This window comes from Hippocampus zosterae, chromosome 3 (genome assembly GCF_025434085.1).
Source record: "Hippocampus zosterae strain Florida chromosome 3, ASM2543408v3, whole genome shotgun sequence".
In the NCBI taxonomy this organism is placed as follows: domain Eukaryota; kingdom Metazoa; phylum Chordata; class Actinopteri; order Syngnathiformes; family Syngnathidae; genus Hippocampus; species Hippocampus zosterae.
In genome coordinates, this window is record NC_067453.1 from 18,193,924 (window position 1) to 18,219,661 (window position 25,738).

The 25,738-nt window shown below is 43.9% G+C and overlaps 4 protein-coding genes across 8 annotated transcripts in view; 3 read left to right on the forward strand and 1 right to left on the reverse strand.

Moving 5' to 3' along the window:
* LOC127598052 (tumor protein p53-inducible protein 11-like) overlaps positions 1 to 25,738 on the forward strand; it is an 823,313-nt gene that overhangs the window by 624,199 nt on the left and 173,376 nt on the right. The window lies entirely within an intron of this gene.
* LOC127598056 (small integral membrane protein 29-like) lies at positions 38 to 1,497 on the forward strand. Its single transcript, XM_052061565.1, has 4 exons — positions 38 to 681; positions 753 to 778; positions 870 to 975; positions 1,285 to 1,497. The coding sequence occupies exons 1-4, from the start codon at positions 562 to 564 to the stop codon at positions 1,315 to 1,317; spliced, it is 285 nt and encodes a 94-aa protein (XP_051917525.1). The 5' UTR covers positions 38 to 561; the 3' UTR covers positions 1,318 to 1,497.
* bncr (bouncer) lies at positions 5,423 to 7,385 on the forward strand. The gene is made up of 2 exons (XM_052061564.1): positions 5,423 to 5,580; positions 6,961 to 7,385. Coding segments are annotated over exons 1-2 (390 nt in total). The 5' UTR covers positions 5,423 to 5,578; the 3' UTR covers positions 7,349 to 7,385.
* The window catches only part of reln (reelin), an 89,318-nt gene continuing 72,263 nt past the window's right edge, over positions 8,684 to 25,738 (reverse strand). The window contains exons 42-65 of one of the 5 annotated variants that reach the window (XM_052061514.1): positions 25,494 to 25,717; positions 25,266 to 25,416; positions 24,903 to 25,161; positions 24,557 to 24,806; positions 24,297 to 24,465; positions 23,541 to 23,681; positions 22,459 to 22,636; positions 22,194 to 22,387; positions 21,837 to 22,087; positions 21,590 to 21,744; positions 19,866 to 20,080; positions 19,484 to 19,661; positions 18,561 to 18,736; positions 18,236 to 18,342; positions 17,918 to 18,160; positions 17,674 to 17,849; positions 17,517 to 17,590; positions 17,289 to 17,450; positions 16,859 to 17,016; positions 16,451 to 16,670; positions 15,722 to 15,919; positions 15,407 to 15,505; positions 14,014 to 14,019; positions 8,684 to 9,977 (exon numbers count right to left, since the gene is read on the reverse strand). In XM_052061514.1, coding sequence (XP_051917474.1) covers positions 9,881 to 9,977; positions 14,014 to 14,019; positions 15,407 to 15,505; positions 15,722 to 15,919; positions 16,451 to 16,670; positions 16,859 to 17,016; positions 17,289 to 17,450; positions 17,517 to 17,590; positions 17,674 to 17,849; positions 17,918 to 18,160; positions 18,236 to 18,342; positions 18,561 to 18,736; positions 19,484 to 19,661; positions 19,866 to 20,080; positions 21,590 to 21,744; positions 21,837 to 22,087; positions 22,194 to 22,387; positions 22,459 to 22,636; positions 23,541 to 23,681; positions 24,297 to 24,465; positions 24,557 to 24,806; positions 24,903 to 25,161; positions 25,266 to 25,416; positions 25,494 to 25,717 — 4,081 coding nt within the window. In that variant the 3' untranslated portion in view covers positions 8,684 to 9,880. Of the gene's footprint in view, positions 9,978 to 14,013; positions 14,141 to 15,406; positions 15,506 to 15,721; positions 15,920 to 16,444; positions 16,671 to 16,858; positions 17,017 to 17,288; positions 17,451 to 17,516; positions 17,591 to 17,673; positions 17,850 to 17,917; positions 18,161 to 18,235; positions 18,343 to 18,560; positions 18,737 to 19,483; positions 19,662 to 19,865; positions 20,081 to 21,589; positions 21,745 to 21,836; positions 22,088 to 22,193; positions 22,388 to 22,458; positions 22,637 to 23,540; positions 23,682 to 24,296; positions 24,466 to 24,556; positions 24,807 to 24,902; positions 25,162 to 25,265; positions 25,417 to 25,493; positions 25,718 to 25,738 lie in introns of all 5 variants that reach the window. The other 4 variants (XM_052061510.1, XM_052061511.1, XM_052061512.1 and 1 more) reach the window with 4 other exon arrangements.

Below are 25,738 nucleotides of genomic sequence, written 5' to 3' on the forward strand. Positions count from 1 at the left end.
TTAAACAGTCGTACGATTTAAGCTTGATGGGAAGGGAAATTGAAACGGTCAATAAAAGTGGAAAAAAAAATCCTGCACTGGCACACGGCAGAAACTTCCTTTGTGTAAATCAACAAATCAGGTGGCTGCCTGATCCCACTCCCTCCCCAGGAATGTTATTAAACAGGTTTAAAGTGAATGCAATGTTTTGGCATGACACTACTTCTCTCCACGGGATGATCTGCACTCCGTAGTGATCCAGCCTTGTTTTCATTCAACTCTCCAATACATGCAGGATGTTGCTCACCCCTGCTTTTTTTATGTTATCCTGCTTGCCAGTGATAATTAAAGGGTTTTTTTCTTTTCAGGGGTGTGTACCAAACTGATAGCCCTTTGCATGACTAATAATAGTTATCTTATCTTATCTTATGAATCAGTTCCCAATAAGTAGCTCTCAGCTCTCATCAAGGTCGGTGACCCTGCCCTGATACACGACAGTGGCACAGAAGCGACAGGCGCACCACTGAATGTGTCACAAAGGTGCCATGTGAGGCCGCCCGGGAAGAAAGTGAGCAGATCAAAATGTGTTACAACCAAAGTGCTCCTCACGTTTCATCTGAAAATGCTGATAGAGGATTTATTGGCTACTATGCTCTTGTCCCTTTCGTCCTTCTCACACTGCTCGTGAGTGTGGCAGCCTTGGTAAGAAGGCTTCAACATTTTTTTCGTCTTCTCTTTGTCAGTCACATGACTTCAGATGTGCTCACCCTCAGGTCGTGTTTATCAAGAAGAGAATGAGGTCAGACTTTTTTTAAATTCAAGATCCTCATTTGTTTTTTCTTTTTACTAGTTTGAATTTTTATTTCTCATTCTGTGGGTTGTTGTGTTAGATTAGATGAGCTGCGCCACCAGCTGATTCCTGTGTACAGCTACGACCCTGCAGAGGAAGATCACCGCTGGGTGGATGGTCAGCGGAAGATTGACGAAGAGTCGAAAGTATGGACGCAATCTCACAAAGGGCAACATCATGTATTCACAACTTGCATCAAATGAGATTTAATATAAAAGCTGCGTCAAAAATTTTGCCTTTACAGTTAACCTATTCCATTTAATAGAAAAAAAAACATTTTAAACTACATAATATAACTTTAGGGACATTATGATCCATCTGACAGTGTCAATGAAATATTATTATCTTTGAAAGACAGAATTTAATGCGACATCTTTTTTATTGGACGTTGGGCAAGTGTACTTAATGAAGTGGTCTGAATACATGAGCTCATGTAAAATATTTTTCTCTTACAGGAACCACTGTACAAGGAAGGGCAACTTCATTGACTGTAAATTGAGGCGATTGAGTGTGAAATATGTAAATGATAGTTCGTAACATCAATAATAAATAATGTGTTTTGTTAAAACCAAAGGCAAAAGGTCAAATGTGTCAACTGTTGGATTGCTTCAACATCACACCTCTGAATCAATCAGGCAATATGGACAGGCTGATTGGGACTAGTTATGAAAATACCAGATTAGTTGATTAAAAACATTTTTTACAGCACAATCTTAGCCATTTATTCAATATATCATTTTAATATGTATGTAGTGGTCCCTCCTTTATCGCGGGTGTAATGTTCCAAAAATAACCCGCGATTGGCGAAATCTGTGAAATACCAAGTTGTTTTTTTAACATAATGTTTTAAAGCCTGTCTGGGTTGAAGACGATTTCTGTGTCCCAGCATGAACAAGATCAAGAATGAATACTTGGATTGAATAATTTGGCTGTGAAAGAACCCACCATTAACCATGAATTTTGTAATTAGGTTTATCCTACCAAGGGTCAGGCGCGTGCAGGGGACTATCCCCGCTGAAGGCGGGGTACACCCTGAACTGGTTGCCAGCCAATCGCAGGGCACACATAGACGAACAACCATTGGCTCTAACAGTCACAAACAGGAAGTGAACCTAGGGTACATGTTTTTAGAAAGTGGGAGGAAACCAGAGTACCCAGAGAAAACCCACATAGGCCCGGGAAGAACATGCAAACTCCACACAGGGAAGGCCAAAGCCAGAATCGAACCTTGCACCTCTGAACTGTGAAGCACAAATGCTAACCAGTTGCACACCGTGCTGCCAATACAACATTAATACAAAAAAAAAAAAAAAAAAAAAATCATTATTTTTTTAGAATGGTCTTCTAGATGACACTTTGTCCATCTAATGCATTTTCAGGAACATACACCAGATGGCGACATTAGTATATAATATGAGTGCCGATTTGAAACGGTCAACCGGTCCCTAAAAAAAACAAATCAACTTTGCTCATACATTTATGTTTTATTGATTATTTTAAATGAAGGTTGTGGTTTTTTTGTTGTTGTATTTTGTGAATAGAATCTGTCAGCTAAACAGTTAGTAAACATTTGTTGATTTCTTTTTTTTGGTATGAATTTGTGAATCGCAATTAACATTACTTATTACTTACTTATTAAAAATACATACATGCACACATGCTAATTGTTATTTGATCATCAAAATAAAGACTTACCCATTTGACACACTTCGTCTGCAAATGATCTGGCACGTGTGTGAAACTGTGAAAGCTGTGAAGCACACCTGTCGCTACTTGGCAATCACAAGGTGTATAATCTTCGAAGGCTGCATGCCTTCATCATTGTCACCGTCACCGCCATCAGCAGGAGGAGCAGCAGTTGCAGCATTTTCATCATTTTCATCATTTTCATCGAGGACCTCTGATGCTAAAATGGCAGCGCAAAGAGAGCAGAGGTAATCCATAAATGAAAAGTGATCGAATGTGAACGATCTAATCCATTATATTAAAAGGCAAAAAGAAAACTAATTTAAACATCTAGCAATCAGAGAGAATGGAAAGAGTGAATGATTCTATTCACTCACTCCCAACTCCCCAATAAGCTTGATGGGGAATTTTTATGAAGTGTAAATATTCAAATTAAACTGCCCATTTTGTTTGTCAATTTAATTGTTGAGCGATTCAGTTAAAATTGTCTCAATGCTGGGCATTTCGACCCTTTAACGGTAAGTGTCCGATTTCTGTAGTCTTGCGTGAAAGCCATCTGATTTATATCCCTGTGTTGAATCAAACAGACATCTGCAAATAACTGCTTTAAACATTGTTCCTTTTTTTCCTGACATATATTTGTTCATTTTCTATGTTGTCAATTCAAAATGTCTTTTCAGTCAAGGGATGGAAATTAAATGTTCTATCAACTGATTAAAATGTTCAAATAGTCATGAGTTGCACCTGTGCTTTTGATCATTTGTATTACCTGCAAATAAAGCTTCAGACTGAATGACAATAAATTTGGGAGTTGTCAATATGAAAAACTAGTACTCAAACATGCCTACAAATGTACCCGAGAGGTGATCACTTCTGCTTAGTCTCTTATTTTAATTTTTGTGATTCCAACCAGTTTTTTTTTCCCTTCCTGCAGCCTGACTCTGATTTGCATCATGATGGCCGCAGTGCTGCTCCTCCCAGCCTTGGTCCATCCCACTAGCCTCCTGTGTCACTTCTGCCCCCTGCAGCCCAAAGAGTCCCCCTGCACCAATCTCAGCACGGAGTGCATGCCGGGCCAGCGCTGCGCCACCTCCAGGGCCTACTACGGTGTCGTCCATGTGCTGTCCTCCCAGGGCTGTGTGGACGCCCGGTTGTGCGGCAACCGCCTGGCTGTCTCTCACATGGGGGTGGAGTACCGGCTGAGGCACAGCTGCTGCTGTAAGGACAAGTGCAACATGACGCCTACGTCCCAAGACTTACTGAAGATGCTGCTGGGAGTTCTGGCAGAGAAGGGGGAGAATGGCAATGCGACTCGTGCTCTCGGGGAGAAGCTCTGGGGGTCTTGTGGAGATGATCCCGGTAGCCCTGAACCTTCGGCCTTTGTGTCGTAGATGTGTTTGCGGTGTGCGTGACTGAAGAAGAGGCCAGGTAGCCATGGGCGCTCAGCTGTTTTATCGCATCATCATGAAGTGATTGTCTGGCAGGAATCGCAATCATGACGTGTATTGCTCCAGAGAGAGAAAGAAAAGGTGGATTTGGCAACCCTCCTCCTGGATTAGAAAACTAATAAAAGACTCTTGAACCTTCCGCTTTGTTGTTAATGGTGTCAATCAATACGAGATGGCTATCAAGTCTTTGGCTATTTAACACATCTTGGTTGTCTATACATTTTTTTTCCAAGTGTAATTGAATTATGATTTTCTCAGGACTGACCAATCAATGTAAATGTTGAACTGTCCATTACTACATATACTCAATAAATTGGACTTAATTTGCTGTCACAGGCCATAAAACGATGTGGTAGGCCAGATCTGGGCCATGAGTTTGAAATCTAAACTAAATGGCATCACTGCCAAAGTCGTTTTAAGTTGTCATGATATGGGGAGGAAAAAAAAACAGGAATGTTTGGGGGAAAGAGATGTTGATTCTGTCATATGGGTCATCGAAATTGACAAAGGTTGAATTGAGGCAGCGGGACATTTTTTTTTTTTTTAATCTGTAAACATTCAAATATAACTTAAGCAACTGTTATGAGTGACACTGATTACAAAAGATTGAAGATAATTAAAATGATTAGATTTAAGTTGGCTCTTAAAAATGATTATCCCTCCTCATTTTGACACCAAATTTATTTTTCCATGCACAAATTGTCTCCTGTTTTGCCGAGTTTGGATATTCTTTAAAAAAAACGTTTCCTTTTAATGGCAGCCTTTTAACAATTAACCTGTTTCATCAACTGTGTACCTGAAACTCTAGTGTTGGACAATCAAACTCATTTTTGTCACCGTAGCTATGGTTTCCCTGACAGGGCCTTTCATTATGTGACTGTCAAATCATATTAGATATACTAAACACAGCTTGCCCAGAAATTGAGTCTTCAATATGTGATTAAAAAATCAAGTTTGAAGTTGGAAGACCAAAATTGTGATCCCCAAATAAGTCTCCAGCGATCATTCCTTTGAGCCACAGAGAACTAGAGTGGCCTAACTTCATTCCTCTCATTTTGCAGGAGTGATTCTGCATTTAGTTGCCAGGAAAGGTTTAGTGATTGAGTGGTCAAAGTCCAAACATCTGCCACTTTAATTAATGTAATGAAGGACTGTATATGTCAAAACTAAAACTACCAGGTTTCTCTGTTCATTTCTTAAACTCAACATGACAAAATGGAGTTGGCCCACCCTCATTCTCAATGGCCCAATTCATATTTACATTAAAACAAAATACTCGCTATATCTGTTAAATTTGAAGGACATAGCAATTTTATAAATATCTTCTGCCAAATGATAAAAAGAACAATCTCATTTGGCCTTGAGTTTGACACTTGTACTCTAATGCAATATTATTAAACCTTTGAGTACGTACAATATATCTAATTGACGTACCTCACCAATTGCTTTTATCACCTTTTTTTAAATTGTAAAGAAACTTCAATTCAAGCAGGTGTGTGGGAAAGTGAAGGTGTGGCCTCTCTACGAAGATGATGCAGTGCAGCAAGGACTGACAGGGACGAGCTCTGCGAGGCTTTGCTTTCCCAACTCAAGTTCCACATCAAAGGCGGTCGCCATGTAAGTTTTAATTTGATGCGCATGGCTGTACGTATGCAAAGATGAAATCACTGTGCACATTAACAGGCTGAAAGCGAGACTTCATGGGAAGCATCAAACCTGTTTGTCTTACACATGATTAATGGACTTCATTGCTTTTACTCACTAATGCTCAAATTGATTACGGTACTTGGTCTGGTGTGATGGGATTCATTTTGAAGAAAATGTTCACACTGGACCAAGTAATAAGAATTTAAAATATTTAACATGTTAAGGTAAGGTTAAAAAAAGTCGTTTGAGTTGTCTGCCGCACAGCTTTGAGCTTTGGTATTTAAAACCTGCGTCTGGAGTCTTGTGTGGTGTTTGTATCTTCATGCTCTGCTTGTGGGGGGATTATTTTATGTGCACTCATGCATGCTGAAGTCATTGAAGGTGTGTGTGTGTGTGTGTGTGTGTGTGTGTGTGTGTGTGTGTGTGTGTGTGTGTTATAGGCCACTGATAATTCGGAGGGGCTCATAATAAGGACAGTGGCAATAGAAAATTAATTGATAAAACTACACATTACTGATACTTCAAATCCCATAATGCACTACACTCACGAAAGCGAGGGCAAGTGTCCTTTGTTGTCGATCCCTGCATTGTCACTTTTGTGTAATTTATTTCAATACAGTACATGAAAAAACAGGAAGTACAGATTTCCTAAAGTTTTTGTTCATGACTTTATTCTAGGGAGTGCCACTTTGGTTTTGTCTTAAACTTGACAATAAAGAAAAAAAATCAGATGACAACTGATCGGCGATTGTGCCTACCACACATACCAACTCGGTACAATGGAAAAACCACGTCCCCTAGTGGTATTATTGTGACACTTATTTTGTTTTTGTTTTTTTAATTACAAACAACATGATGTGATTGTAAGGGGGAAAGGTAAATCGATCGTTGTAGCTACGAAGAGAGGAATCACGATACGAAATAAGCCAATAGTGTGGGGATTTTGTCAATAATCGCCCAATTCACTGACTGCGCACGTACATATCAGTGACGGCGGCACTCCAGACGTCATCGACCGTGGGCCTTGAAGTGTTCCCTTTTCGAGTGTAATGTAGAAATCCATCGATTCATTTTTTTTTCAGGCATGTCCTCGTTAGATTTGCAGGTGAGCTGGAACCTGTCCATACATGCCTTTGAGGCCAGCCAGCACATTCTAACATTCACATTTATGGGCAATTTGGAGTATTGAAGTTGAAGGTGTATGAAATAAACAAACATTGGTATGTTTGTGTCTTTAACAAAGTATTCTTCAAGTTGTAGGAATTAAGTTAATCTTATAAAATAAATAAATTCCACAATGCAACAAAAAAAAATGCTGCGTTGTGAAAGCCTCATCTGGTTTTGTTGCAGGGCGAGCATCTGGCAAGTCCTGCAAGTCACTGCGTTCTTTGTCTTCCATTTGGTGCCCTATACACTGTGCGGCAACCTGCGCTGCCTCTACAGGCCCATCTTGGAGAAGGAGTACGAGTTTCAGCCCATCGTGACCGAGTGTCCCCGGGGTGAGGTGTGCTACAAAGCGGAGGGTCGCTACGGCAATTACAGCGCCCTGTCCGCAAGTGGCTGCATGCCGAGGAGGGTCTGCGGCCTACAGCACGATCTCTCCTACCAAGGAGTCATCTACACAATGAGCTACTCTTGCTGTGACCGGCCGTATTGCAACGCGTGTGTGGGCCTCTTCGCCAACACCTTGGTCATCACCATAACACTTGTAACTGTTGCTGGAATGATCGGAATGTGATGTTGGATGAACAGCAAGCGCTCAGGGTTAAGGGGGAAATTTTATTGTGATTTTATGTGTGTGATTTATGTGGCGGACTCTCCGAAGACATTGAACTGTATAGTTTTAAGATGTTTTAAAAATATGCTAACATAACTGATTTTTGAATATTAGTATTTCCAAGAAATGAAAGCTTTTAATAAACCATGACTTGTTTCACTTCATACCACGCATTCAAAAACATCCACAGATTCTGTGTTAATGGGGCCAAAATGTGTTATCTGCCAATCTAGGGAGCTTGCGATGTCAAATGTAACAATGTAATTTAATTGATAAAAATCATTCACCTTATAAAAACGACACAAAGAGATTGTAGGAATGAACAATTGACCAAGAAGCAGATGGTAGCCGAGCTTTGTTTTGTTTTTTTGTCAGAGACACTTTGTATTTTTCGGCATTTTGGATACCTTGTGGATCCATGCTGCCTTTCAGCCTTCAGGTTAGTTCTGGTACTACGACACGTCCGCCTCACGGTGCAGAAGTGATGGCGTTTGCATGTTCTCCCCCGTGCCTGCGTGGGTTTTCTCCGGGTACTCCGGTTTCCTTCTACATTCCAGAAAGAAACATGCGGGGTAGGTTGATTGGGCACTCCAAATTGTCCCTCGGTGTAATTGTGAGCGTGTACTGTTGTTGTTTGGCAATGTGTGCCCTGTGATTAGCTGGCAACCAGTTCAGGGGGTACCTCACCTACTGCCCAAAGACAGCTGAGAGGCTCCAGTATGCTTGCGACACTCGTTAGGAGAAAGCGGTTCAGATAATGGATGGATGGATGTCTTTGGTGTGCTGTGTTGGTGAAAATGAGTTCAACATAGATCAGATATTCTTGTGCCCCATTTAAAACAGACAAAAGGAACGGAGTAATGCTGCCATACCGAGTTTGTTCTTGCTATTGCTACTTTGCTGACATCCCTCTGAGTGGACAAATTCTTTTGGCTTCGTGTTTCTCTTTGGTTCTCTTAATACAGGAAACCTGATGGGATTTGAACATCCTTCCACCACGGCCAGCTATTTCGGTATCAAAATAGCGATCTTAGCGGAAACTCAATTTCAGTGTTATCTCAAATTATTAAGCTGCACAAACGTGTTCACGGGAACTTTTTGAATATTTGTAAGCTAATATCTTCCAACCAATGCAGCATTCTTACTCAATTAAGATATTTTTGTGGCTTCGCTACTTCAACTCCAGTATCTCTGAAGTGGCCTGCGATGAAAGCCAGTTTTACAGCCCTGGAAATGTAAGATGATTGAAATGTTTGGCAGAGGGTCAATGAAGAGGTTGAGGCAAGGTGGACAGGATGAGGTTTAGGCAGTTCTTTTATTTCCCTTTTATAAGGCTGCTGGGTCTCCCCAAAATGGATATACATGTATGTACAGGAGTTTGCTCGACGGGGGGTACACTGAGGGCAGAGGGTGCATATTACACAGACTTCAAAAAACAACACGTAAATAGCCTCACCTCCAGGTATCAGGAATCAGAAGAGAGGAATGGAGCAAAAGGGGCAACAGCACAAGAGAAGAGGGGGAGAAGATGCAGTAGAACACTTGACTGGACTGGATTGCCGAATAACTTAACAACTTGAAAAATAACATACAATTCACGCACAGTGCATCTTAAATAGGTCACATGAAGAGCCATATACCATAAATATCTGTATTTTTGTGGGAGCCAACACATATAAAATGATTTTTTTTTTTCAATGAACATACACACACACGCACAAACGTTCAGTCCATCATTTAAAAAAAATGTTTTCTTTTCCCCCATCTTTCGTTCTGTCCTGTGGAATTTCCACTCTGCCCACAACGGCCTGATCCGGAAAATTGGGGAAAAGGGAAGCAGAACCCAGAGCCCCCTACCACCTCTTAAAAGTATATGAATGAGTAGAAAACAAACAAATGAACAAACACCACAGTCAATTCAGCACAAAAGAACCCACAGACACACAAGAACAGCAAGAATTATATATATTTTTTCACCCACTCCCACCCAACGCTTTCAAAACCGTTGGTTCCTCCTCATGGTCTGTATCATAGTGGTGGTCTTTCTCCTGGCGTACAGGCTGGCAACTTGGAGACATCCTCCCCCGGCAGCTCAGTGGAATTGGGAGGCCCGTTTTCAAATTGGCTGGTCAGTTCAGCAGTGATATCTCTCAATTTCACAGTGTGGTTGGAAAAGGAGGATGCGGGGATGAAGGAGGGGCAGCGGGTAGGGAGGGGAGCCTCTGTGTGGCAGGAGATGGAGCCAGGTGGGAAGAGGAACCACAGCAAAACCCTGACCGTCCACGGTAGAAAGTAAACAAAATGGCCACGACACTCCTGTCTTCGAGTTTCATCCAACGGCAAAGCATTGCGGGCGCAACATGGGACAGATTTTGGCTAGAGCGAGAACTTGATTTGGTAATGACGTCATCAGGAGACAAAAGGGATGAATGCGGACGGCTCAGTGTGTGATCGGCGGGTCAAAGGGGGAGGCAAAATCCCATCTCCGGAGGCTCAGGCACGCCGCTGCAGTGCCCGTCGCTTGCGGCTGTAGTAGTGACGCAAGCCGCTTTGTCTGGCAAAGTTCATCATGTAGTTTTGTTTACGGGTGCTGGAGGGATACAAACACAGTGAAAGAGGGAAGGAGGGACATGTGTGATTAGTGAAAGTGCAAAGTTTCCACACGCACAGCTTCATTCATGCGCGCACACGCGGTGATGTCGCTGTGATGCTGCCGCTCGACTCTGGCACCCAGTCGTGCTGCTCAATAAAAGGGCATTTGTTGATGTTCTGCAAAGGACATGGTGCCGCAACTATGTGGATGTGTGGACCATTCCTTCTTTCCGTTTTTAATTGACCCTTTTCATTACGGTCTAGAAACACGCATTGTTATAGGCGGTGCGAAACGAAACTAACCATCAACTTTCAAAGTCCTCCCTCAAAGCAGCGAGGAGCAGCAAATTAGCCCTTCCATGCAGCCTGTAAACCTGATAAGATGGTAAACTGTCCACTGTAGTAACCGCTGTCCCCGAAAGGCTTAAAAAAAAGGGCTTCTTCCTAATCTTGTGGCTACAGTAAATAAAGCTTTTTTAATGTGCAAATAAACTCTGTCTGTTGGTGATGGAAAATGCGTGTGGTATGAACAATTCTCGTTATTCAAACAGAAAAGATATCACGTTGTGTTTTGTGTAATGACCAAATAGACAAATTAAGTTCACAGCGTCCTGTAAAAGTAGGGATGCTTAATATTCTGGACAGCTTTTCCCCATATGACCTTCAATGTGTCGGATCGAATGTCAAATCAGGCACTGCGGTTTTTTGAAATTCAAATGTAGTTCATTTGTATTTCCTGGCTTTTCTTCCTTTTATAAGTCTATTTCTATTTTCAATATGTTTTTGTGTCCAGGAAAGCAAGTTATGGGACAGCGCGACACGCGTAATCATGAGTGAGTTCAACATTGGTGGCAGTCTAAAACGCTTTGCACATTCAAACGCAACAATCGTCATGGCATTGTTCATCCTGATTTTTTTTGGTGGGGGTTGGGGGGGGGGGCGGCTCATAGACAGCTATTTACTCAACACTATAAAATACGGAATTGGGTAAATCAACCCTATGATCCGCAATGGATGTGATGTCACGACAATGAACCCATTAAGAGCCCATGGCAATTGAAAGACAAACAAATAAAAAATGACATCACGTTTCCACATTTGTTTTTAACCCACCACAAATAAACGGAAGATACCGAGTTTTCAGACTGTAATTTTCACCTCAGAATAAAAGAATAAAACACAAAAACAGACCAGGGGACTGAATTTGATTCTAATACTCAATTCTTCATGTTCACATGACCTGCAAGTTTGGTCATGAATATAAGAAACATTAGCTTGTTACTTGTCACAATACACTGAATTATCCATCAGCCATATGACTGGACAGCAACAACAAACAAGTTTGAAGTGCGACTGCAATTGGCTTCCTGCATTCCACGCATTGCTTTTCACTCTTTCATATGCAAAGGGTACACCGCATGAGGACGATAGTAGACTTGGGGCAACTATTGTGCAATGATACGCGAGACAGTATCTTGTTGGACTGAAACAAGCTAATGCAACTTTAATAATGCAATGGGCAACAAACCTCTGGGTTCATAAACCCAAGCAATTAAATATTGAAATCAAACTTAGTCCAGTGATCTGTTTTTTTTTTATGTTGTGTTTTTTATTTGTCCTCCAATGAATCAATCAAACTCATCTTTTTGTTTTTATGTGTATGAAATAAAAAAAATAAATGATCAGTCACTTTTCGATTTTAATTACCAATTGAAAATGGAAAGAAGAAAGGTGACCCAGATTTTCACTAACCTACAAGACAATACATGGGACACACACGCACACACACACACGCTCTGACACTGAGAATTTGAGGTCAGAGTAAAGAGTGGGAGGAAAGAAAATCGACATAAAGTGCATGGTTTTGAGCAGACGAGCGGTCGAAACGAGATGGTGGCGCGTCGCTCTCGCTTAGCCTGTTCATTGCCTCTTCTGTCCAGCAGGGTGATGCCAGTGAGCAAGCTGTGCAGCTGGGGCGCTTCTGCAAAGCGGGGAAGCTGGGGGAGGGGTGGAAGGTTGGATGCTTGATGGAGGGTTGAGCGCATGTCGGCTATGGACGGAAAAACAGGCAACGGCCACGGAAAAAGGGGAGATCTCTCCATGACAAAGACGCCAAAGGGTCCATCTCATTTGTCTTATTTGCATGCCCCTGCAGTCCTCCATGCTTCCTCAGTGCCCGGAGCCTCAGGTCTGTGGACCAGACATTATTAGAAGTACCAAGAACTAAACTGAGGCTCAGAAGGGATCGAGCCTTTTCTGTTGCTGGTCCCTCTCTCTGGAAGGACCTCCCACTGAAGATTCGGCAAGCCTCCTCGCTGCCCATCTTCAAAGCCCTCCTCAAAACTCACTTGTGTTCTTTGGCATTCGACTCAGCATGACTTTGATTTGTTCTTGGTTTTACTGTTTGGTGCTTTCTATCGCCTTTATTACCGATTTGTCTTATTGTTTATTGTGCATGTTAAATTGCTCCATGTACAGCACTTTGTATGCAGCGATGGCTGTTTGAATGTGCTGTTGACTTGACTTGACTTGACTCAGTGAGCCGGAAAAGGATCTACAACAGTTGGTTCAGCCATTGGTCACTTAACTGTCTTTGGTTAAATTTAGTCCATTTTACACCAGCGCCATTCCTTTGCGATCTGGACGTGGAGTGATGAAAGACTACATCAAACTAAAAGGTAAGCAGAGCTGCATGACTTTTGCTGGATGCACCGATTACTATTACCTTGCAGCTAATTGCTGTAAATCATGGGGCACAGAGTTTTTCTTGAGACTTGTGGAAGGCAGTTAAATCCACGAGAAAAAAACACCAGGCCTTTAAATAAGGTTTGTCCATTTGTCATTTAATGTTTGCCACTGGCACCCTGTATGAAGGAGAATTGCTGGTCACAGTTGCACATGGGGTTAAAAAAAATCCCTTGGCACCAATATTCTCTGCCAATAAATAGGAAAGTCAACAAATAAAATGCTCGGCAGCTGATTCACAGCCTGTGTTTGATCTACTCACCTAGAAGACAACACAAAAAGTTGTCACTTTCCCAAAGTCACTTAAAGATGTGGAGGGCTATGCCACAACTGAATTTAAACTTCAAGTTACAGCTTCCTGGTACGCGAGACTTACGAGTCGATGGAAGAACGCTCGAATGACCATATTGCGATAGTAAACAACTACATTCTAAAGCTTCTCCACCCTATGTGCCAATCTAGCATGAATATTAGTAAAAGCCAGATTTAAGTGGATGGTAGAGGCCACAGCCAGAAAAGTGCATAGTTGTTTGGCATTTTGACTTGAGCAAAATAAGGCCGAAGTGCAGCCATGGCTGGCTCCACCCTGGCCCAAACGTGTCATTGGCGCAGTAGTTTCATGGTCTTGCTAAAATAAAATAAACCAGCGGATAGAAGACACCGGAGTTTGCAATTAAGGAAATGAGATCTACCCAATACGTTGAGCCATGCAGATGAAGTGCTCCAGCCAGATGTTTGATACTGGAAGTAAAAGCTGAGTTTGGTGCTTGTAATCAAATGAAAAAAGAATGTTCCAGGGACACAACGACAAATGCTGAACCTGAAACCCAACATTTAAAGCCACTTGAAACACAAGAGGCAGCCAGCAAAATAAGCAGCCAGGTCATACAAAACAGATAAAAGTGTTGTAATCCAGTACGTCACACATACCGTACACACCAACACACCGCACTGACATTTGTGTAACTTTTGCCGTCTTCGTATTGAAAAAATTGGTATGGCTATCGCTCATTTTCGATCATACGGTGAGCCCATTTCATTTGGTTTTGTTTCAGTGACTCTCACGTTACGGAGCTTCCACCTGGACTGTGTGAGCAGCTGGTCTGTGGGGGACCCGAGAGAAAAAGCGAGGTCGTGGAGATGACTGCAGTGATGATGAGCGAGGCTTACAGTGTTGGGTGAAACCGGGGGTGAGTGCGCATGTGTGCTGTGTGAGGAGCAGTGAGGCTGGCGAAAAAGAGAGGAGGGAGAAGGATGGGGGTTTGTTCGGGAAGAGGCGGTGAACTTACCTGACGCTACAGCCATGCCAGAGGGAGCAGAATACAGAAGAGAGCAGAGGTTAGAGCGCGAGAGGGGAGGGACGGGCGAGGGGGACTGCTATCTCGCAGAAAGGTGAGAGAGGGTGGGAGCCCAGGCCTGGGGGAGGGATGGGGCAGGGGCCCCCAGGAGTAGGAAGAGGAGGAGAAGAGAAAGAGTGAGAACAAATGGAATTAATGGCAGTGATGGGGGCGGGAAGTTGAGAAGTAATAAATCAGAATCGGAGGGCATGGATGCGGAAGATGAGGGTGGATCCGACGCAGCACATGAAGCGGCAAGGAAGTGGGGGGGGGGCAAAAGAAAAAGAAAATTGGGTGTGGAAGAGGGGACAAGTGTTGAACAGAGAGAAATAAACAAGAGTGTGAGGGTCATGGTCACGCTTGTCAGCAGACACTGTTGAACGCCGTGCACAGGGAGCGCGGAGGGGGTCAAGGCCACAGAGACCAGGGGGCAGCTCAGGTTTAGCCACTAAAAAGCAGGTTCCCACCAAAAGCTACAGTACAGTTCAGTTGACGTGACTCGTGTCGTCGCGATGGTGTTTGCTGTGACGTCAACGGTGGGACATCATAGCTCTGCGCACCTAGCAATGAATGCTACAGCTAAGAAGAATGTGACCTGGAGCATGCCAAGAAATGATTTAAATTCTGACCAATCAGTGAACCAGCTCCATCCTGACACCGAAATGTGATATGGACCCATGGAAAGTCATCAAATTGCACGAAATAAAACATGTATCTTCAGAGTCGCACATTTTCCAGCGAGACGGCAGAAGGCAACCTGTGTATCCACCAGGCACAGATTTCACACTTATTATGTATATTTGTGAGTAACTTGAGAGTCTTCATACTTCAAATGACATTTTTGTTTGGCGTTTAGCCCTGAGAATTTTTCTCTAACATCCGCCTTGGCTCATTCCAAGTTGGGAAAAGCTATTATTGTACTGTTTTTGCTCAACTGAACTGCACTGCACTGTTTAAAGGAAACAGGGCAAAATGGCGTAAGTGGTTGTTAGCAGCTTTTAATGCGTCGGGTTTAGTTTTGAATAAACAACAAGTGCCCATATTGGCAGGGAGCAAGATCTCGAGCAACATGCAGGAATCTATCCACAAACAGATCCCTCCAAAGCAAAGCAAACTGCAGTAATGTTCCTGCTTGCCTGACAGCAGAAGCAGTGTTGAACTTCACTGTTCGGTGTACGCAAGTGTGGAGATGCGCTTACGATCTGTGTGCACGCTTCCTGTGTATGTTTGGATTAAAAGGGGAGGGGGGAGGGATCATCTACAGGTGATGCGGGATCAGACAAGGGCAGATTTGGGCTCTGGTGGGGTTGTAGGCCAGCATCTGGCCGGGAATTTGGGTACTCACAGAACTACTTCCACGTGGTCCAGCGCCCACTGGTCATGTCCTGCACCGTCGTGGCGTGGCTGCCACCATCGCAGCATCACCCCTTTAACTCTCGCTTCCCTGGGGAATGCAGGCGTACACTGTATTCAGAATCATATTACTTATTCTGTGTGTATTGTAAAGGACAGCTGGAGTATTGGTTAAATTATTATTATAACACCTCCATAAACACGTGACAGTTCTTCGATACAGCTGCATAATTCAATGAGATTAGAAGAGCTCATACAATCAAATGACATTTGAAAATATAATCATGCTTCGGTGTGAGTCACTTACAGTGGGATGTTGTAGGAAACTCTCTGGGCCTTTATGAAGTCTTTGGGTTGGTGCTGGGCAATGACGTGCCAGCTGACTCCATTGGTGACGCTGTACTGTAGCAGTACTGCTCGGTCGACCGTGTCAGCCCGGTCCAGAGCAATGTTACAACTGTCTGTCTGTGCGACGCTACCAATCTGCAGCACAAACATGATCTTGCTGCGGGGAGAGACAGAAGGGATGGCAAAGGTTAGCGGGACACGTCAAGTTTTCGCTCCATTTATTTTAGCATCTCTAAGAAACACTTTGTTTTTGTCCCGTTCCTGAGTTCAGGTTTGACTTGCGTATTAATCACACTTAAACATTTTGGATCAGAAATATTAATATCTCACAAGGACAACAAGTAAATATGTTGCTTAACCATGTGACCTCCGTGGGAGAGTTCAAAGCTAAAACCCACCGCTAAGACAAAAATAAAATAAAATATACCGGTAGGCTTTTCTCACATTGCTGTAAAAATATCTTAATGAGTCTCAAACCTTTTGGGAAAATATTTTCAACGGTAGTCTGGCATGACACGGCATTTGTTAAAACAAACATCATGCTGACAGAAAAATATGATTTTTGGCATTGTGATGTCAGTGGCTACTTTGCCAATTCAAAACCTGGACAACTTGTTCAGATGAAACATTTAAGTGTGATGAATAGGCAAAAAAACCCCTGAGATTTGTGTTTTGGCTGTACCTGTACCTGGCTCGAGTGAGGTCCAGCGGTTTAGTAACAGCCTGCCTCATCTTACAGCCATTAAAATAGAGCGAGTCTCCATGTGCATGCGGTGACAGCTGTCCACACCCACTGCCAACTCCTCCACCCTGAATCAGCTGCCAGCTCTCCGGGGACACGCTGCCCGACTCAAAGTTGTCCTTAATCGAACTTGGCAAGTCTCTGCTAGAGAGGGAGCAGTCATCACCTGTTCAGGTGGGAGGAGAAGCAACGTGGGCACAATGATGGAAATTGGTTAGCTTGTTGTGATCATACTGCAAAATGAAATAAAAAGCTGCATCTTTTCTGAGCAGAGTTGACACCAGTCACGTAGCTCTATTAAAAGTCATAAAGAATTGAATTTGTATTGATCAGTTTCCACTGTTTGTGACCCACCGTGATATCCCTCATCACAGATGCAGACCACTCCACTTGTGCAGTAGCCGTGTCCACTGCAGAGTCCTGGGCAGGCTTCGCCGATGTAAACGCGGTCTACTCCCCAGCTCTGACGCTCTCCCGCCCCCTCTTTTTGAATCCAGCGGAACTGAGTCGCCCTGGAAATGGACAACACGCCACAAATGGCACACAAAACTACATTGTAGACGTGTTAAAAGACAAATGCAACACAAAAAAATGAAGTATGGCTGCATGGCGTGGCTTTGAAATAAAATCTCATTTGTTTCAGAAAAATCTGATTCGACATCATTCAAAACAAGCTTTATATTTTTCCATTCTGGGACAATATTGATGTGTGTTTTTATACACTACTGTGGCTCCTCTCTGTTTGCAGCCATTTTATTCAGTGGATTGAATTGCCCAGTGCTACCCTGAAGAGACGTGGTCAGGCAGTTGAACAGTGACCCTGGTCCATGTTGAGCTGTTGACAGGACTGAAGATGGTGGACTCGTGGAACTGGAAGGGAGAGCAGCCCACGTTGTTGACTGACGAGGGGAGGCACTCAGATTGTACCAACTGCCACGAGTCAGACCTGAAAGAGTCATGGGATAAATGTTTTGCATATCAAACATGGTCATTGCTATGAAGCAGGATTTACCTTGCATCTTTCCTGTACTGCAGCAGGACAGAATGATGGTCCTGACATGTGTCTGCCTCACAGCCAACTACTATCTAAAACAGTGAGACGATCAACATCAAACGAACGCAACATACATATAAGAGTTGCTGATAGAAATTTTGAATCGCTTTAATACCATGAACTGTAAAATGTATCCAGGCTGCACTATAAGTTCTCGAGTGGCGAGGATGTTATGTGTCCGGTCTTGGTTCTTGTTGGGCCAGTAAAGGTGGAACGAGGGGTTTCCACAAAAGCCCGCAGTTCGCACGGCATTCGGGTAGAAGCTCCAACTTTCCTCGTGAGATACACCTTCTGGAAAACAAGACAAAACATAAAGGGGTTTGCTTGACCAATACACTTTTCTTTTTCCATAGACTTACCATCGTCAAAGGTGTCAAGCAGGCTTGACGGATTGATGTCTGACCCGCCTACGAGGATGTTGTCTATGGCCCACTGGGCTCGTTCCAGGCTGGGAGAGGCCAACCCAGAGTAAACAGTAAAAGGTTGCCACCAACGTAGGCGAGTAGCGTTGGTCAGGGCTCCCTCTGGCAGGACGATGTAATCTCTCCTCACAGACACGTATTTGAGGTAGTCCATCTCATGCAGTAGGATCCACGACACACCTGTGGAGCACACGGACAGATTTGCAGAGCGGGAGGCAAAAAGGTGACAGTGATAGAACATGTTTTAAAGCGCACCTCCATCGGTAGAGTAGTCGAACAGCACTCCTTCTTTTCGACAAGTTGGACGGTGACACATGGACATGTTATTTTCACTTCCAATCCTGGCCCAGTACTCCACAAACCTTTGGCCACAGAACAGATTGTGACAATTTAAACACTTAGGCGTGTGGGCAACGTCGATGAGGGCAGAGTCGAGGTGAGTGCGTGGAATGCGATTGTAAAATTAAGCGGAACAATAGCATATTAGGACATGTTCTGAAGCTTATGCTTTTGTCAGGAACAAATAAAGTTGCAACTTGTTGTGTTGTGTGCAACTTGTGAAAAATGACCAAATACTGACTTAGCTCCCCGAAGGTCCAGGTCAGTGGTTATAGCTTGTCTGGCGTCAGCTCCTCCAAAATACAGGGCTGTACCCTCGACCAACACACCACAGTCTGTGCAGGGTCGACCTCCCTCAAGAACGTGCCACTGAGGCCCAGCCGCTCCTTCCCAGTCAAAACGTTCCTTCAAAGATGCCTACAGGGTAAAAGATTGTGTAAAAACCAGTATTTCTGAAAATGTTTTCATCACACATCTTGTTTTTGCATCGTCCGCACACAAACTATTTTAGATCACTCAAAGATCACTCTTTTTGGAAAACTCCAAATCATAGTCAATACTGGCTTGTTATATGTTTTTGTGAACCGGTGTCCAATTTTACATGTGACATGTGAAACTCATATTATCTTAAACACACAGGAAAATACTCTTCAGAAAGCCAATTTCTGTCTAAATTCTGCATTAAGAATAATTGAGACCGTTTTTAATCTACCGTAATATTGTAATCCCTTGAAATTATGATTTTTGGGGTTCTCTAAGGTATAATCAACAGAATGACAAAAAAAACCCTAATCATTAAATATTCAGGCTGTCTGTATGTCACATAATTAAACCTTTTGAAATGAAATACCAAAGTGAATGACAACTTACTTCCACTATATTCTTGTCCACTGAGATGCACCGTTTTTACTCAAGCAAACATGTCTTCAAGTGTGACCTCTACCTTTCACCGTTTTATTATTAGCTATTGTGGCATTCTTTTTTTTCCCGTGCATCTGATTTCTAGCACGGCTTTACAGTTTGGGATTATAGTGCACTGCTACTCGCTGTTGGCATCCACTTGAAAGCCAGCATTTTCAGATGAACAGAATGTTCTTATTTTGTTAGGTGGAAAAGACGCAATAGTTTGAATGTAGGAGAAGCATCTCAAAAGCAAAATGCTACCTTCAGCGCTGCACTGGCGTAACAGTTTGGTCCGGTGAATCCTGGGTCACAGAGGCAGCGCTGATCCAAACAGTCGCCATGCCCGCCACAATGGCTCTCACACGCTGGCCCGATATAAAAGTTCTCCACACCCCACTGAACATCTGAGTGCTGCTGGTAGAACCTGAAGCGCACTGAACTAAAGACCAGGAGAAGCAGGCTGAATCCTTTGGGTCATGTAAAGAGTTTAGCTGAACATGCATCTGCCTTTTGCAAGATTTAAATGACAAAAGTTTAAATCATTGATGTTGTAACAATAAATAGATCTATCAATAATGTAGCTCATGCGTGAAGGCGAATGAAATATTAAGAGCGCCGCATGTTTAGAAATGTGTTGACCTACACGCCAGCGAGGCCGTCAGGCAGGGGATAGACAGCCCGCTTCCATCCCTCTGCGGGGAAGAAGACCGACGGCTGCGAGACGTGTCCTCCGCAACGGGGATCAGCGGGCAGACACTGAGGAACCAGGTATCTCCACGTCACACCGTAGTCTGCAGAATACTGAACGTGGACCTGTCTGTCCGCAGCACGATCTGGAACCACGCAGCCGACCGCAATCTATAGAACAAAAGTTTGAAATGTTGTTGCTGCAACATTAGTGATTGGTGCAGGGAAGTGAAAATGCACAGAACAGCAATACTATTTGGTACACCTGCACAAGGAAATTATATCCATCCATTTTCCATTGTGCTTGTCGTCATCAGGGTCATGGGGTGAGCCAGAGTCTACCTCAGCTGACTTTGGGTGAGAGGTGGGGTACACCCTGCACTGGTGGCTAGTTAAGTGCATGGCAAATTTTGACCCTTACATTTGCAGCTATGGAAAATGTCAAGTCAATTACCCGAATGTGCAGGAAGGCCAGAGCTGAAATTTAAACCATGTACCTCTGAACGGCGCTAGGGACGAAGGATATTTGAACATTTGTAGAATATAATGAGAATTTTCTCATTCGCCCATCCATTCATTTTCCAATCCGCTTATCCTCACAACGGTAGAGGCTAGAGCCTATCCCAGCTGTCCTCGGGCAGTAGGCGGGGGACACCCTGAACTGGTTGCCAGCCAATCGCAGGGCACACACAGACGAACAACCATCCACACTCACACTCACTCCTAGAGAGAATTTAGAGTGTTGAATCAGCCTGCCATGCATGTTTTTGGAAAGAACATGGGAGGAAACCGGAGTACCCGGAGAAAACCAACACAGGGGAGAACATGCAAACGGCACACTGGGATGGAATTGAACCCGGTACCATTGCACTGTGAGGCCGATGCGCTAACCCTGGATCATCGGGCCTCCAGAATTTTTCCTCATTTTGGTGATATTGAAGAAATGAACAAATGACCCGCTTCAGTCTTTAATTCGGCCCATCAAAGTCCGGCGATATTTGGTGCATTAAAGTATGAACTGGTTACTTGATTTATTGCAAAGAATATTATAAATGCACAAAAATAAATATTTTAAATGTACATTCCATGATTGTCTATTTATTTAATATATTTAGTGCAAATAAGCAGGGGTAGCCTAGTGGTTAGCACGTCGGCTTCACAGTGCAGAGGTACCGGGTTCGATTCCAGCTCCGGCCTCCCTGTGTGGAGTTTGCATGTTCTCCCCGGGCCTGCGTGGGTTTTCTCCGGGTGCTCCGGTTTCCTCCCACATTCCAAAAACATGCGTGGCAGGCTGATTGAACACTCTAAATTGTCCCTAGGTAGTGCGAATGGTTGTTCGTTTCTGTGTGCCCTGCGATTGGCTGGCAACCGATTCAGGGTGTCCCCCGCCTACTGCCCGAAGACGGCCGGGATAGGCTCCAGCACCCCCCGCGACCCTAGTGAGGATCAAGCGGCTTGGAAGATGAATGAATGAATGAATCAAAGCAGGGGTGTCGTACACAAGTTGTTCATCATCGTATTTTTCTTAATTGATTACAATGAAATGATAATCAAATTATAATCATACTAATAAAAGGAGAGTGCATGTTTTTAAAAATAATCTATTATACACAAAGGTACACAAAAGTGTGCCAGACCCTGCCGCAAAGTAAGCGTGTGTATTCTTTGCTCACGAATCACCTTGAACTGCATGACCCAACCCTTTTCAGGGATTATATCATGCGTGACAGCGTAAACCTCTCTTCCATCAGCATTGCCGCATGCCATCACACCATCAGGGGAGCTGCAGAAACGCTGCACTGAGCATTCCTCGGAGAACAACCAATGGTCACTCACTGCCAACAAAACAAAGCAAAATGCTGCCTTTGTCTTTTCTTGTTTGTTAGAATGAAGTTTTGATTGAGTTTTTCAACCAACTGTGCTGTACCGATTGGAGTTTCCTCAAGCTCGCCCAGTTCACTGTTTGGTTCTGAGGTTTCATCAGCAGGAGCTCTCTCATGGTTTGGCAGTGCCACACCGCCGAATGTGTCGGAAATCTGTGCCCGCATGTCTGAACCCGCGATGAGGACGTTATCAAGAGCCCAGTCACTCTGGTCCACTCCGTCGTGCTGCGGCTGCCACCAGCGCACACGCACGCCTTCTTGTCGGGCAGTAGGAGGCAGCAGAACATTCACAAACCTGAACACATGATGTCAAATGCTGACTTTTAAAACAAAGTACCAATTTGCTAAACATGGTTCCTGTAGCTCCATTCATCGAAATCACTTGCTGTAAATGCACTCACCCTGGCTTTGTGTACAGATCATAGAAAATCTCTGTCAGCAGATGCCAGTGGATTCCTCCATTCAAGCTGTACTCCAGGAGCACCCCCTGGTTACGGTTGCTAGGCGGGATCATGCAGCCATACATGAAGTAGAATTGGATGAATTCGGCGTTGGTTAGGTTGAGGTCCACTGTCACCAACTGACGACTGCAACTCTGTAGAGGCACACAACAAACAATATTGATGCTAAATGAAGAAAACCAGAACAGAGACAGAAAATACTTACACCACTGAAGTGCAGAGCGGCTCCAGATGCCACAGCTCCACACACGGTGCTGAGTTTCCCACCAGTGAGTGTGTGCCAGTGACCAAGAGAAGGAGCCCGACTGAAGCTGTCCTTCAGCTGGGAGGGGAGCTTAGCTACCGGCTCATCACAGTAGTCACCACCCCACTCTGGATCACACCTGGTGTGGATACCACATGTGATTCATCAAGATGGAGGGAATTATAAACAGTTTGAAAAAGAAGCCAGTGTTAATACATAACTTTGAGACTTCTGCTACAAAGCAAATCAAATATCAGCAAAAGCCTACGAGAACATCTGAAATGTATCTGGGGTTAGCCATGGGAACTTGTGGCTATTGTGTGCAGGCTCTCATTTAGCATGAGTTGGAACGTGATTCACTGGGTAATCCGGACCACAGCCATATCACAGTTGTAGGAGGGCATGCACACTTGAGCATATTATTTGAGCTATTCATTTGTACTTCCCCTCTCAAAAAGGTACTCTGGTTTCCTTCCACATCCCCAAAACATGCATCGTCGGTTACTTGAACACTCTCGATTGTCCCTAGGTGCGATTATGAGTGCGAATGGTTGTTTGACTTTGTGTGCCCTACCCTGTGATTGGCTGGCAACCAATTCATCGTGTAACCTGCCTACTGCTGTGATAGGCTTCAGCAGACCCTGGTGTGAATAAAGCCTGTTCAGAAAAATGGATACTCCAATATTTAGAGCATATTTAATTGACTAAGCCAAGGCTGTAAATACTTTTAATGTGTCCATTTGTGTTGTTGGGGCAGACACGGCTGTGTATACTGTTCCTCACCAATCGGTGTATTCTCATGACGTCATGTTCAGATTGGTGTCAAGATCATCTGTGTTTACACTGCCTATCCATTGGATACATATCAGATTTTTATTCACATTTAGGAGAGGCCTGTTAACGATCTGAAGATATCGATTCCATGCATTTTTTCCCTATACTGTACATTTTCATGAGTTTTGATAATGATGAATATCTGAATTGTGCCACTTAAACCATGCAGTATAAATGCATCCTAAGAAACACTGGTGTGTGTTACTTACACACAGGTGCTCTGTTGACACCTTCCATGTCCAGAACACATATCTGGACAGCCATCTCCAATATAGAGGTTATCCAGAGCCCAGGTCTGCTGCTTGTCAAATGGAGCCTGCTGGAACCAACGGAATCTTGTTGCTGGAGACCTACAAACATAAGGGTGGGCATGAAAGAGGATGCGAAAAGCATGCGGTGCTAGTATGTGCATTGTGCAAAACAACATTTGGAAAATGGCACAGATGAAAAGACACTTTTACAAAGCACAGTTTTAACTGCAAGATTTCAGTTAGGCGGAGGACGATAGGAATCAAGCAGGCGCGAGAGAATTCAAGATCAACTAATCCATGGTGCTTGGTGCTTTTGTTTTATGAAACGGCGCCATCTATCCATCCTACAAGGACGACCATGGCGCAGCAACATCCGACAGATTACAAGGAGAAGATGGCCATCTTTGGCTCCTACTGCAGTAAAAAGTCTAACATTCTTCGTTACGTTAAATAAAGACGCTTTCTTGGAGATTCTTTTATTCTGTCGCTCTGCTGGCCTCACTTGGCTTCCATGACCGACTGTTCTCTCAACCGATGCTACATTCCTACACACCCGCTTGGGCTACTGCAAGTGATGCAGGACAAGCATACTTTGCAGATTAAAATACAAGAAAAAGTTCCAAACAGATTTTGAAGTTTCAATCGTCTTTTTTTATTTTTTTTTTGCCATTTGTGGCATTATCGTACTGTACACTCGAAAGGAGCAGCCCTGACCTTGCATATGATGGGACATGTAGAGTCACCCGACCCCATTTGTTGTATGTATCAGAAACGAGCAGCCTCTGCAAGGTGTAGGAGGAGCAGTCAGGGCTTGTCGGTAAACAATCTCTGACAACAGGTTGCCACGTCAGACCTAAATCCAGAGAGTACTCCAGCTCCACAGCTAAACAGACATTCAAGAAACAGCAACAACTGTTGAGGCTTACTTTTTCAGGCAAAGAATATTCAAATCTTCAAATCATCTTGTTGCTTACAGTAACAGGAGTTGGTTACAGAGCAGGATGCGGAAAAGTCAAACTGGATGAAGGCATCCTGTCCCAAACTGATGTCAGTGGTGACTGCGTAGCGAGTGTTGGACTTCTCTATGAAAGCAAAGGCGGGTCCATCCGAGCCACAAACTGGCATTCTGGTTCCTCCTGGGTGGAGGAGCCATGAGCGTGTATCGATCGAGGAGAAATCATCTTCCAGTGGTCCCCAGCCGCTGGCACTACCACCAACCACCACCTGATATTTGAAGAAAGTTAGAATACATGAAATGTAATGTTGTGTTTGGTTAATTGAGGCAAAGTCATTGATGGTCCGCCTCTTGCCTCACAGTACCTGATCGATCACCCATGGACTATAAAACTGTCCGCTCTCAGAGGGCTGCCACCAGCGCAGGAGAGTGGAAGAAGTGCGAGCGCGCAGTGGGATCTCTAGGGCCACCAGGCGAGCCTGGTTACTACTGTTACTGAAGAGAAATTCCTGGAGGAGACCCCACGTGAGACCTCCATTCAGGGAGTACTGCAGCAGAACTGGCTGAGAGCGAGGGTCCGGTGCTGCCTTCCCACAGCCGAGACGGAGAAAGAACTGAACAAACCTGGTGCCATTGAAAGTCATGATTACAGTCCTTCCAATTTCAGCACATCGACTTCTAAGTAATAAAATGGCGATATTGGCCATATAAGACAATGCTAACAATACCTGGCATTAGACAAGTCCAATTCATTGGTGACCAACATACGCAGTCCATCTTCACTGAAGAACAGATGGTTCCCACTGGACATGATACCACATTTTCTGGATGGTTTGCCACCACTCAGCTGTTTAAAAAGGTCAATATCCACTGCTCCGTCTAAATACAAACATATTTTTTAATGTGACATAATTACAACACAACTCCTGAGATACTGTTGCTATTCCGCATTGTACCTTCAAAGTCTTCCTTGAGGAAGTCGGGGTTGGGAATATCTGGCACAGAGCAGTCGCTTCCGGAGTAGCCGGGGTCACACATACAATGTGTGCCCCCTACACAAGCTCCATGGCCACTGCACATGTCCTGACACTGAGGGCCAATGTAGACATTGTCTAGAGCCCATGTAGGAGGAGCGGACCCAGTTGAAAAGAAGCCCTGATACCAACGGAACCTCACAGACCTATAGGGACAAATAGATGGG

Excerpts from the sequence above, each read along its gene's own strand:
- LOC127598056 (XM_052061565.1), top strand. The coding sequence starts at position 562 with ATGTGTTACAACCAAAGTGCTCCTCACGTTTCATCTGAAAATGCTGAT. Across the intron at positions 682-752 it reads TCGTGAGTGTGGCAGCCTTG|GTCGTGTTTATCAAGAAGAG; the intron begins GTAAGAAGGCTT and ends GCTCACCCTCAG. Across the intron at positions 976-1,284 it reads AGATTGACGAAGAGTCGAAA|GAACCACTGTACAAGGAAGG; the intron begins GTATGGACGCAA and ends TTTCTCTTACAG.